Source organism: Nestor notabilis, unplaced genomic scaffold, assembly GCF_000696875.1.
Source record: "Nestor notabilis isolate BGI_N333 unplaced genomic scaffold, ASM69687v1 scaffold7277, whole genome shotgun sequence".
NCBI classification, from domain to species: domain Eukaryota; kingdom Metazoa; phylum Chordata; class Aves; order Psittaciformes; family Psittacidae; genus Nestor; species Nestor notabilis.
This window is the reverse complement of record NW_009935054.1, coordinates 180052-193188: the sequence shown is the minus strand read 5'-3', so window position 1 is coordinate 193188 and position 13137 is coordinate 180052. Positions and strand designations below refer to the sequence as shown.

At 36.2% G+C, this 13137-nt stretch overlaps 1 protein-coding gene across 1 annotated transcript in view; it reads left to right on the top strand.

The window, feature by feature from the left end:
* Nucleotides 1–703: 703 nt before the first annotated feature.
* Nucleotides 704–13137, top strand: part of VAV3 (vav 3 guanine nucleotide exchange factor) — a gene marked incomplete at its 5' end in the record, with an annotated part of 88488 nt that continues 76054 nt past the window's right edge. Inside the window, 8 exons of the mRNA XM_010017628.1 lie at nt 704–859; nt 2859–2958; nt 3892–3987; nt 5606–5674; nt 8176–8262; nt 8713–8798; nt 9179–9311; nt 9608–9717. Of these exons, the coding sequence (XP_010015930.1) occupies nt 704–859; nt 2859–2958; nt 3892–3987; nt 5606–5674; nt 8176–8262; nt 8713–8798; nt 9179–9311; nt 9608–9717 (837 nt within the window). The remainder of the gene's footprint in view (nt 860–2858; nt 2959–3891; nt 3988–5605; nt 5675–8175; nt 8263–8712; nt 8799–9178; nt 9312–9607; nt 9718–13137) is intronic.

The following is a 13137-nucleotide window of genomic DNA, read 5'->3' as shown; positions in this document are numbered from 1 at the left end:
GGCGTCTCTGGAGAGACTCACCTCGGCGGTTCATGTCACAGTGTTTTGTGCGTTGTTTTTTTTGTTGTTGTTTGGTGGTTTTTTTTTTTTCTGAGTCCTCTTTAACTTTCTTTTTTTGTGGTCTGTGCCCCACGTACAGTTATTGATTTCAAAACGTTTTAACTTGTTTTAATTCCTAGTGAATTCTCTGATATTATCCATACAATATTAAGGCTGATGTAATTTTCTGTAGTTGCTTACAGATTGTTGTTTCACAGTGAACAGGTAAGGTGAGTTTCAGCTGTACTCAGAGAGCAAATCTTTCTGGAATAGCTGTGCCTTTCTCTCAGCCATTAGTTGCCTGCTGAATTAGGAGGCTCATTATGATTGCTGTTAACACTAGAACATCAGTAATTGACCAATGTAATGTACAAAACTAATTTTGCACAGCTCAGGGATGCGAATTATTACTTTATCTTGTCACTAAAGCATTTACTTGACTTGCTTAATTTTAAAATTATCATTATAAAATGAAGATGATTTAACAGTACACGTTCCAAGCTAGAATAAATTAGTTTCTAATAGGTAATACTTAGAGTTTAGTTTTTCTTGTTGCATGATAGGGAAGATGTGGAAAACCTTAATATGCGATTGTACTCTCATATTTTACAGTTTATTGAAATTAGTGCATCTAACATGAAATCATTCATTTTTATACTCAAAGCTTTAAGTTCTGGTTTAAAAAACCTTTTCTCCTCCCCATTACTGTTTTTAAGGATTTGGTGAAAATTCACAAGAATCTAACACAGGACATCAATGATTCGATTGTTAACAAAAATGATCAGAACCTATATCAAATTTTTATTAATTACAAACAAAGGTAAGATTTATGCGCTCTTACTAATTGCAGTAATTTATGCTCAATTTGGTATTTTACCTTTTTTTTTTAATGAATATTTTTGAAACTGGGTTGTATTTTGTGTCAATAATCTTATGAAGCTAGTATTTGTTGTTTTGAGCCTGGAATTCAAAATGTATATTGCTATATGAGCCCTCTCTTTTCTTATGTTCAGTTTTGGCAATATTGTTACATAGACAATTAACATCTATATTTTAAACAAAAATAGTTTATTCTGCATAACATTTTTTCATGCAAAAAATTCTCAGTATTTTATAGCATGTCCCTGTTTTGTTTAACAGTTAAAATGTCATAAAAGTGGAATAAGGGGCAAAGTAAGGCAAGGATATATGTTAAGGCTATTCCAGGTTAAATAAAACAGAAATGGCCATAATTTGGAAGAAGAGAAAGCAGAAGAGACTGCAAAAGAGAAGAAAGAAGAGACTAGGGACTTGCCCTGCCCTGCAGTCAAAGGTGTGACAGTAAAGCTAATGCTCTACCTTCAAACTGAAAACCCGCCAAGCTGATAATAGGACAGCTGTGGCAGCATGCCATGTCCTGTAGTCTAGTTGACAATCTTTTTTACTTACCTTTTCAGATTTGTTTTTTCTGCCAGCACTGAACAGCTGTTGGACTGTATAGATGAACTTACATGCCTGTGGCATATACATGTGGTGAAAAACACTTGTACTGTGGGTTACGGTGTTGACCTACCTTGAAATAACCCTTGGGTTGTGGTTAAAAATCAGTTCCTTCTGGGACTGGAGCAGGAAAGACCTGTAGGAGCTAATTGAGTTTGCTCGAGGGTGATGGGGAAGGAGGATTGTTGCAGTAATAACATGCTTGTGAGAAACTGGACAGCAGTATCCAGAAAACGTTAAACAGTAGAGGTTTTTTTCTGAGAGTGGAGGGTGTCCCAGGCTGCCCACAAACAGCCTTGCCTTCAGAGACCCTCTGTCTCAGCTTTTATGTTGGAGCAGGACATATTTATTTCCCAGGCTGTTAGACTTTCTGCTGCTGTAAGAGGGAATGAGGGAACAAAAAGTTCTGGAAAATGCTTATCTTTGAAAACTAGTTCTGAAATGTGTGCTAAAAGGGGAGCAAAGGACACTGAGAGGAAACCTCAAGTTTATATTATACAAAAATGAACCAGATGGAGATAGACTTAGTGTCTTAACCATATAGTAATTAATCAGAAGTGGTGTTAAATTAGTTTAATCACTTCAACTGTGAAAAAAGAATGGGGGAAAAAATGATAGATATTAGGTGAGAGAAAAAGAACTCTAGGAGACCCCAACGGAAGGCTCATGGGAACCCCTCAAAAAAGGATTTTAAGCATACAGAAGGAATTGCCTCAAGAAATGTATGAAAAGGTTAAAGGAAACAGCACTCTTTGTAACGGGACTAGTAGCAAGAAGCACTCCAAAGAGGGACCAGAAACTCCTGTCATAAACCCTAACTCCTTCAAGAAGCATTGCTGCCCTTGACAGCTACTGAAAATTTCTTGAGTTCCTGCACACTATTATTTTGATCTGAGGGCTTACAGGATATAACCTGGTAGAAATTGTTGGAGATGGATCAGTTTAGACAACCTACAAGTTCTTTAAAGGATAGCTGTAACTAATCTTCTCGAGCCTGTGTTACAGAATTTGTACATCACAACCTTGAAGATCTAGTGTTCTAAATACTAAAGACTTGTTCTGTTAAACAGCAGTTACGCTGCTTTTTAATGAGTCCTTTCATATTCACATGTACATGTGAGTATTAAAGGATATTACAATGATTTTACAGCATTTTGAGGGTAGATAAAAACTATTCCTCTGAATATCCTTAATGCTGCTCATTGAAGTCTATGTCTGAATCCTATCCTTGGTTATTCAGGCACTACTCGTTTTGAAAGGAGGATTGTTAACAATATATTTGTGAAAAAAATTATATATGGAAATGTTCCTCTTAATATTTATCTCTTGTTTTGATTCAGATTGGTTATTTATGGACAGTACTGCAGTCAAGTGGAGATAGCAATATCATGCTTAGACAACATCTCTAAGACAAAAGAAGATGTTAAATTGAAGTTAGAGGTATTAGTATTAACTGTATATATACATATATATAAAAAGCATGTGTTTCTATGAATATGTCTTGCTTTCATCCAAGTAGAAACTTTATGATGAAAAACTAGCTTAACTGAAACTTGAATGTGTTTGTCTTCCATTTCATTTTTTTGGAGCCTTCAATCAAATGAATATGTGAATTGTTGCACTGCATGTCCTGGCACTGAAGTAGAAGTTTTGCCACTGACATAGTAGGGTTCTGTTGTCTTTTTTTTGGGAGGGTGGTCAAGTGATCATCAGTTTTACTCTTCTGTGATATAGCGATATATCACTGATAGAGAAGCTGAGAACACAGGTTCTAGGGTAAACAAGCCCTAGCCTCGCAAGGCTTGCTATCTTTCATGACCCTTTTTCCAGCAGAGCTGCTCCTTAGCTGGTCAGACTTGAGGGCTAGAATGTCCCTAGCTACTGCACACCAGGTAAAGGACTTTGCCTTCGCCTTGTTGCCTTGATATGAAGATCCTGTTGGACATAGCCTGAAGAGTGTCTCCTGAATTTCCAATCTGTTGTTGTCTGCGGACTTGCTGTGGGTGTCCTCTGTCTTTTCCTGTAGATCATTGGTAAAGATTGCTATCAATGACCTGGATGAAGGGATAGAATGTACCCTCAGCAAGTTGTTGTCTTTGTGATGCTTATTCTACTCTTTTTTATGCTGTTGAAATATCTAAGAAAAATGTCTAGATACAGTCTGTCTTTCTTGTGTTCCTCTCCCCACCCCCCCCCCCCCCCCCCCCCAGCTCTTATTGCCATATCAACGGGTTCTTTTATTATGTTGACATTCTTTATATCAAGATTATTATAGTAGCTTGGCCCATATATCGCTGATTTCTCTTAATGTCTCACATGAAAGTTTTAATTTTCTAACTCTCTTATCTTATTCTTTCTTCTCTTTTCAACTAGGAATGTTCAAAGAGGGCCAATAATGGGAAATTCACATTACGGGATCTTTTAGTGGTTCCAATGCAGAGAGTGCTAAAATACCACCTACTGCTCCAGGTGTTTTATTTTTGAAATTTAAGGGGGCTGAGTATCATTAGTGGATTGTAAGAATGAAAGATAAAGGTCTTTATCAAAGGGAGGTGATTGACATTTCCATAGATTTGAGGCTGATTTGTTACAAAATAAAATCTAGTCAAGTGCAGGTTTTCTTTCAAAGATCATTCCTCAGAACTGAAGCATATCTGGGAAAAAAGAATAAACCACAATTTTTTCCTTGGTATCTGAATCTTTCATTCTTGATATATTCGGTGTGGTTAGTAGTACCAAAGCATAATCATGGTGCTTTGAAATGTAAACCATCATCCATCCCCCAAAAGAGGAAGCTGGACTATACTTACAACATACTTTTAAGATGCTTCTTTGCTGTCATGAATTGCAATAAAGGCATACTTACTTTGGAATGCTTCTTGTTATAACCCACAAAGCATTAGCTTTTGCAGTTAGTTCTGTAATAAGGGTGGAGAGTCTTATAAATTTAATTTGATAGCTGTGCCAGGAGACTCATTAGTTCAGCTGCAAAGAAATATATTACTGTATTAGAGTGTCAACCCTGCTCATGCTTGTAAAATGTCATTTTAAAAAGATCTACTACTTGTATGTGAAGCATAATTTTGATTCTGCAGAGCAACATACATTAGGTAATATTAAATTTTTTAAATATTTCTATGAGTCATCGATATTTTGATCAATGGAAAATTGGAAAAAACAATATGAATGGTACAACTGTTTTTTAAAGAGAGCTGAGTCATGATTTTATAATCAACCTCTATATTATGAAAAGATGATATACATTATGTCACTATGGTCTGTGTGAAACTAATAATATACATGAATATTTTCATTAACTTTGAAAGAAAAAAACAGTAAATTATTAAAAATATAATATGAAGTATAAATACTTATTCTTTCATTTCCTATGATTTTAGCAAGTTACATTTGTTGAAATATTTAATTCTCTTCTCAAATTATAAAGAAGAAATAACCCATTTCCCCAAAAGGTTACTTCTTCACTTCATGTAAACTACACCACCCCTTTTATTTTCCATATGGGAAGTGACTAAAAAATTTTTTTAAACATTTACATTTGATTTAAATATGTCTTCTGAGCCAGCTTTATTTTAGGTGTAATGAGACAGTGACTTCTTTTAAGCAGTGCACTGTTTAGCTGAGCTTTTACTGTCAGCATACATCCCTTTCTGCAGATAAGTGCATGTTTTGGAATGGGATGATATACAGTATAGTAATGTGCAAATGAACTCAAGTGTTTACCTGTGCTTTAAGCACACACATACATTAATGATCTGATTTGGCAAGTTTTAAGTGCCAGACTGACCAAATTAGCTTCTAATGATGGTTCATTAGCAGCTGAAGCCAGTGTTTAGGTTATACAGCAATAATTCTTAAGCACTTGTCAATTATCAGTTTGCAGTGGGCCCCACTCAATTCTAAGTTGCTCACTTTGGGGATGAAATATGTGAATATGGGGATCACTATGGGGATAAATATGTGAAGTCTTAGGTTGTGTTTTCTGATTCTGGCCTTTTTTTTGGGGTGGGGATGAGCATTGACTATGTCAATTTATAAACTGACAGCGAAAAGTTTTAACTGTTCACAGGAGCTTGTAAAGCACACTACTGATCCCATGGAAAAGGCAAATCTGAAACTGGCACTTGATGCAATGAAGGTAGGTATTCATGTCAATGAAGTGTTTTTCTTTGTTGGCAGTTAAAATGTTAGCTCAGAACTGTTTTTCTTGGAGGAGATAATGTTTTTCATAGCAGATCAAACATGTTTTCACAGGTCACGATGAACTGTGTAAATGTATTGGGGTAAATATATAGTTGAGGGCTTTGCTCAAGTCTGGAAACAAGCTCAGTAGTTTTCTGAAGCGGAGGGTTTATAAAATGGAACTTCCTTACTTCAGTTTACTTCTACATCATTTTGCTGTCATATATGTGATAAAAAACAGGTGTTTCAATAATACTGGTCTCGCTTCCAAAATTTGGCATATTTCTACCACTGTAAGTCAATTCTAATCAAGGTCAGTAGTCTCCCAGTGAGATGAAGACAGTTATCTTTCTTTACAAGATTTTTTTTCTGTCCTCTTAATATGAGCTTTGTAGCTTTACTTTTGAAAGCAGTAGTGTCTGGAGGTAGAATATCTGTCACTGTATATTGGTACAAACAAATGCTTTATAGAATAGGTGTTCTGCCTTATGTATAAGGTAATATATTATGTTCCTCTGCACAGCTTCAGAAATGAAATGCGGTTCTGCTTCAGTTGGCTTCACAGCATGAATTGTGACATTCATGTGCTGGATTGTGAATTTTTTTTTCCTATCTTTTGTGCGGGAGAAGGGGTAAGAAGCCAACATGACACAGGTCATATCTCCTTCTGTTGTAATCTGTATGGTCCACAGAAGATGCTGAAGTCAGACTAAGTTAGTTTTGGGTCGCACAGTTGTCTTGTATTATGTGATTGCCTTGAATGCCTGGAATACAGACCAGCTCACTAATGAGACATTTTGGTTCTTGTTTTTTGTCATCTGCTTTTGTGCAGTGAATGCAGAGCATGCCGTGACAATAATCTTCCAGGGAGAGATGCCTGAAATGGGATGGCACACTGTTGCTTCCATCTAGTGGCAAGCCATGCACCCTGGCTGCTGCTAATTGGCTAGGAAAATAACCATTTTTTATTTACTCTTGCCCCCCTTTTTCTTTCCTGTTTGCTGGTTTGTTCCATTGTTTTTGGTGGCAGCTGGACTACAACTAGAAGACCAGTTAAGAAATCTCTTTGCCCGAGTGGCTGTGGCAGTTATGTGCTGGCAGGCAGGACACAACCATCTAATTAAGCCAACACCCCACCTCCCCCCACTCCCCAATCCAAGTAACCCTGCCCTCCCCAGGTATGAGCATCTCTCCTTAAGGGTGCAGCTTTGCTTCCCTCCTGATTTAGTGTATCCTTTTAGTAGATGTAACTGTGCAACGTTGGTATATTGCTTCTAAAAACCCTGGTGTGTCTGCTTGAAAATAAAAATGTCTTTGGAAAAACTGTCAGCTAAGTGGTACTGCTCCCCAGGAAAGAAAATTCTCGGAAGGATTATGCTGTCAGATTTAGCAGCAAGAAAAAAGGTTATTTAATTTCTACACTAACTCTTTTAAGACTGATGTGAATGTATCCCGCACAGATTAATTTGGGATGCTTAGCATAATGATTACAGTTATTCTTAGATTTGGATTAAAAACATCCTAGGAAGATGTATCTTTCTCCCACCCTCCAAATATGTGACCATCTTGAAGGGACACTGTAAAAGCAAGTTGTGAAGATCAGAATGCCCTTTCCAACTGCTGCTCTCAGCATCCCTGACCTTGTCAATTGCAACTCCTGCTCATTCCTCATCTCTAGCCATAAACAGAGACACACCAGCAAATTGTCACTATTACTCAAACATTAAAGCATTTTAAAGGCTTTAGTGAAATGTGTACAGTACGTGTTCTGGTAAAGGGGCAATAATGTTCTCAACCTGTGACTTCAGGTAATATATCCCATTAAAAGCCCCTTTAAAAGTTCTGACGTGTAATGGCTTTTCTGTGCATTAAGAGCAAGATTCTACCACTGGGCCGGTAGCTTCTTTCCTGATGTGCACCCAGCCTTATGATATGTAATATGATGTGTGTGTGATGTGATGTATGCTTTCGATATATGTTATGGTCATGACCTTACATGTTGCTTTTCAGCTGCCTTACATGTTTTCTACTATATGCTCTATTTACCTTTTGTCTTGTTCTCAGATATTGGATGTTGTTGACATTTTGGCAGTGTGCTGCATAAATTAGTTTCCATCTTAATCTTGAAAATAAGACATTAATGAAATTGAGAAAAAAATCAGCCCTTTTTTACAATTTATCACATTTCTCTCTTTGTTGCTACTAAATTTTTCTTTCAGTAGATGTGATGATGAAAGTTGTAAATAGATTGAAGATATGAAAGGCTTTTTTTCCCCTCTTTATTTAGCCATCTATATTGGTGATTCTCAAACATTAAAGATACATGTTTCTTTTTTTCAATTGACTAAATACACAGATGACTCAAAGACAAAATTAGAAATGAAGTTGCCAAAATAGTGTACTAAAGTGGCCTGTTATGGAAAAGTTTTTTCCTCCCTTTATCTGTTTATGCTTTAGGACTTGGCTCAATATGTAAATGAAGTGAAGAGGGATAATGAAACACTCCGTGAAATTAGACAGTTTCAACTATCAATAGAGAATCTGGTATGTGATATTTTTCAGTTATATACAGTTTTAAAATCACTTTTGATTGAACATATTGATGTATTTTCTTCTCCATTTCATATAATATTATAGTACTCTTGGAAACATGTTAAGTATGCTTTGCTTGGTTTAGAATAACATGAATATTTAAGTACAGAACTTTCTATTTTGGGGGTTGGTCTGTAGCTAAATATATTAACATAGTTAAAGGTTTGCATTTATACAGTGACTCAGGTGGTTTTGTAATGGGAGAAATTTTCACATTTGAAGGCAAAAATGGAATGGACTGATTCTTTATTGTATCTAGTTTAGATAATAGTGAGAAAAATATATTTTCAGACCTGAAAAGTCCTTTTTTTGGAGTAAAAGGAGTAAGTGGTCTAACACTTGAATGTGTCATCATCTTGACAGTTTTGCTGTATTGAATCATGCATATTGCTTTTGTTTCAGAATCATTCCCTCTTACAGTATGGAAGACCTCAAGGTGATGGGGAAATAAGGATAACCACATTAGACAAACGTGCGAGGCAAGACAGGTGATGTTATGATGTCTGGTGTTTGCTATTAAAAAACCTGTAGGTAACCCCATGTAGATTTGAGGTCAGCTCAGTGATTCTTGAGAGTACTTTTCATTTCACTGTGCATTCACAGAACCTATCCACTGTTTACCAAGTGAATTTACAAAGTCATTCATGGCAAGTTAGCTATTATGCTAACATCTAAGATCATCTAAATCTCTTGCAAATACTAGGTCTCTAGCAAAAGTACTTTCAGTTTCATTTTTGTTCATTATGCAGTCATTTAGTTGTTCTTCACTTCAAAAGTTTAAGTGACAGAGGCAAAGGTGTGTAGAATAATACTTTAGGTATTAGATTTCTGGAGTGTTTTTAACCATCTTTATATTGTATTTTCATAGGCACATCTTCTTGTTTGATCTAGCTGTAATTGTTTGCAAACGGAGAGGTGATAATTATGAAATGAAGGAAATAATAGATCTTCAGAAATACAAAATTACAAATAACCCCACTACTGATAAAGAAAATAAGAAGGTAAATATTTATTGCTAATTCATATAAAAATGTACGTTTTTTAACAGCAACTTGAAACATTTTGCACAAGTTCAGCATATATGCACAATTTATTGTGTTTTAAATGTAAGCTGAAGTGCAAATATTTAGGGATTTAAACTTTTTTTATTAATGTTTAACTCATTCCTGAGTGAACACAATAATGTGGTCTTTCTGTTCCTAAATCAGGGAAATTTTTTTTTTTTAGATTTCTTCCCTATCTTTCATTTCCTTTCTTCGTAACTGATGACTTTTGTATTGTCAATCTTTTTATGCAGTGGTCTTATGGCTTCTACCTCATTCATATCCAAGGTGAAAATGGTTTAGAAGTTTATTGCAAAACTAAAGACTTGAAGAAAAAATGGCTTGAACAGTTTCAGATGGCTCTGTAAGTATATTTTTATTAAGGTAGAATCATGCTCATCACCAGTGGAAGGATATCACTTAAATTATGCTGAACTGCTTTCATGTTCAGATTTTTTTTTTTTATTTGATACAGACTAGTTATCTATTTTATTTGACTTTCTGAAAAATACCTAATTTGACATCTTCAGAACAGAGTATTTCCCTGAAACTTCTCTTGGGAAAGAAAGAGGGCACTCTAGGCTGTGAATTACTTTGCAACTTTGCTGCTAAGACTGCTTTAATAATACTGTCTTAAGCAACCAATTTAGCAATCAATATCTAGCTTAATGGTGATATTTCCCCCCTGCAATTTTTATTTAGATTAATTAAAACATGGTTTGGAAGGGTGATGTTGATGATTAGGAAGGGTGTTCTGGCATCTTTCCTGATGGCTTTTGACTAATTTATTATTCAGGGTTTGGATAAAGTTGCTTGGCTTATTAAATTTAGTTTCAAAAGGCTGATTTCCTTTATATGTTTTCAACTAAAAGAGGAGATTGCTTTAGACTTCTTGAAAAGTTGTTCAGTGCAGCTCTGCAGATTACATTATTGTTCTGTAGCATGAGCTTTATTCCTATTTCTGATTCTTGTCAGAAAGACTAACGTGATTATTGACACCTTAGGTATTCCGATTAAATTTAAAACATGTGAACAAGGGAATCGGACGACAGGGCAATGCTTGCTTTATAGTTAAACAAAAAAACAAAGTGTGAGTGGGAGTGAGATACTCCAGTGGAATTAGAGATAATAATTGTAAAGATGTGGATTTGGAAAAAAGGCTATTACGAACTGATGTGGGTGAAACTCGCTCATAAAATATATATATATATATTTAAAACCATAGTATGATGAGTGCTAATGATTTAAAAGATAACAGAAGGGAGGAGAGCCTGGTCTGGATAGATATTCTAAGGTGTGCTGACTAAGGTTCCCATCTTACTGATTTTTTTTTTTTTTTTTTTTTTTACTGATGACAAAAATGGCTGGGGTTTTGGCGAAAATTTTGGGGTAACATACTGGGGGATGGAAAGAGGTTTTTATTAATATGTGTGCAGAAAACTGAGTACTTTGCCTCTTTCTGCCCCTGTGCTCTCCTTGCTGCATTTCCTGTAATGTCATTATCGATTTTTTTTTTTTTTTTTTTAAACGTAGATAAAATGTGGATGAAAAGCATGAGCAGCTCAGATTTACCAGCTTTAGCATTGCAACTATTGATCACTCTGGGCATCCTGTCCCAGTGTACAAAATACCCAACCAAACAAAACAAAAATCAGCTGAGCAGGTAAAGAGACCAGTAGGAGAATTATGATTTTCCCAGGAACATACCCCCACTTCTTCCCAAACATTTTTATGGTTCTGTGCAGGACCACCTTGTCACCACTGTGTGTAGTGAGTGAGTCAGCCATACATGGTGTTAGGCCCCAGCCAGTGCCCGTGGTCTGTTCTTGAGCGTGCCTTTGAGAACAATGGTTTCCTGCTGCTGCCCTATGTGAGCAGATCAAATGGGACCTGAAGTGTTGACAAATTTATGTTCTCCTTTAGGGTAGATGGAGTCAGTCATTGAAAATGAGTGGTGGTGTCAGCCTTGTCTTGTGCGTGTTCTCGTGAAACCATACCTCTAGTTCAACCTCTTCCTGTGTGATTAAAAGCTATAACACAGAGGCATGTGAGCTGGAGCAGAAGGGTTGCTGCAGGTCAGGGCTGAGGTGCAACATGACATAGTGGCATTATTTGTACTGGGCAATGCTTTTGCTCCCTTCTATTTTTATAACCACTAGGATTGAAAACAACAGGGAGCTTTTATGCTTTCTGAAGTTTTTATATCTTTCCCCCAAATTTGTTACATGGGTCTGACTTCATAGCATATTTCCCTCAGCAACTCTTCTAAAACATACCTTGGTGTATGTAGCAATAATTATATTCTAATGCATGCTGAGGCAGAAGAATTTGTATTGGGGAATAAACCAAGTCAAGTGTTTTGAACAATTGATTGGTTGGTTTGATTTGTTGTTTTCATAGGTCTCACTGTCTGCTGTGGAGGTTATTGGCTCATGTGTGATTTTACTTCGAAAAGTAGCCATGATTGAAATTATGCTATTATTCATCATACTCAATTATAATTGCTACCCTTATGGACAGAATACTTCTTATTACTTGAAAATTTTACTAAGACTGCAAAAACAGCCCAGTTGAAGGGAAGAATTGCATTCTTCTTTGATTATCAGAAATGATGACGTTTACTGAGTTCCAGACAGAAATTTCAATGCAGTTTTTTTGCCTTTGGGATATCATCTGTATGAAGTCACCTCTGTGCAAGTGATAATATAAAAATGTAACAAGAGAACAAATTCATATCTCTTAATATTTTTAAATAAAGAATTAACCTTGTTGCCACTAGAGCAGTTTCATTGGCATAAATATGTTAGCTAGGCTGTAATTTTTTATTTTTTTCCTTTTTTTTTTTAGGAGCTTAGCTATTTATACCAGTGTATGAATAACAGTGATAGTTATATTGCTGAAAAGTCATCTAATGTTGACATGCTGGTGGTGTTGAGATGAGATTTTTGTCTCCAGTTGTGGCAACCGTAGGTTACTGATGAAATAGAGGAGAAAACTACTGTGGGGGCTGGACTTGGTTTAGGTTTGGAGGGCAGGAATATGTTTAAAGGAAAATCTTTAGAGGAAGGAAGGATGAAATCACAGTGCAATTTCCAGAGTGTTGCTTTTCAGACTAGGAAGTTTCTGTTAGAAAACTAGTTTTGCAAATGTGTGAAAATATTCTACCTCTTAATCAGCTCTGTTGTTACTGTGGTATACGGCAAGTTGTTTTTTTGTGAGGAAGGTTAGGAATGATGGGTTACTGGTCATAAGAAAAGGAGGAAATAGTTTTTATTCATATGGCAGTTCCGTTGCTACAGTCTGTATTTGCTGTTTTGCTGAGACTATTGCTTTATTTAGCAAATATATAATCCTAAAACACCTTAATTCTTATTTTTCCTAAGAATTTCATGAGGCTTACTGATGAAGGCTTGTCTTACACTGTATGGTCACCAGCAGTGATGCTGTGGCACAGCTGCACTCAATTTGATGCTATTGACCTATTCATGGTAATCGCGACAGTTGAGGCTGGGTCATCTCTGATTTCCATCCTCCCACCCCCCTTTTTTTTGTCTGTGTGTGCGGTCGTTCAAAATTGCTGGTAATTTGGGAGCACTGGATTTTCTAGAGGACAATGAAATGAAGTAGGATGCTGGTGAAGAATGGTTAACATTATACTCCAGCTCCTGAAGCTGAAACTGTGGCTGGACTCATAAATCTGGTGAATTTGAATTTGAGAGCTTCTTGTAAAGCTAGCAGGCAGAGACCAGTGGAGGATGTTTCAACAGGAGCAGTCATATCACAA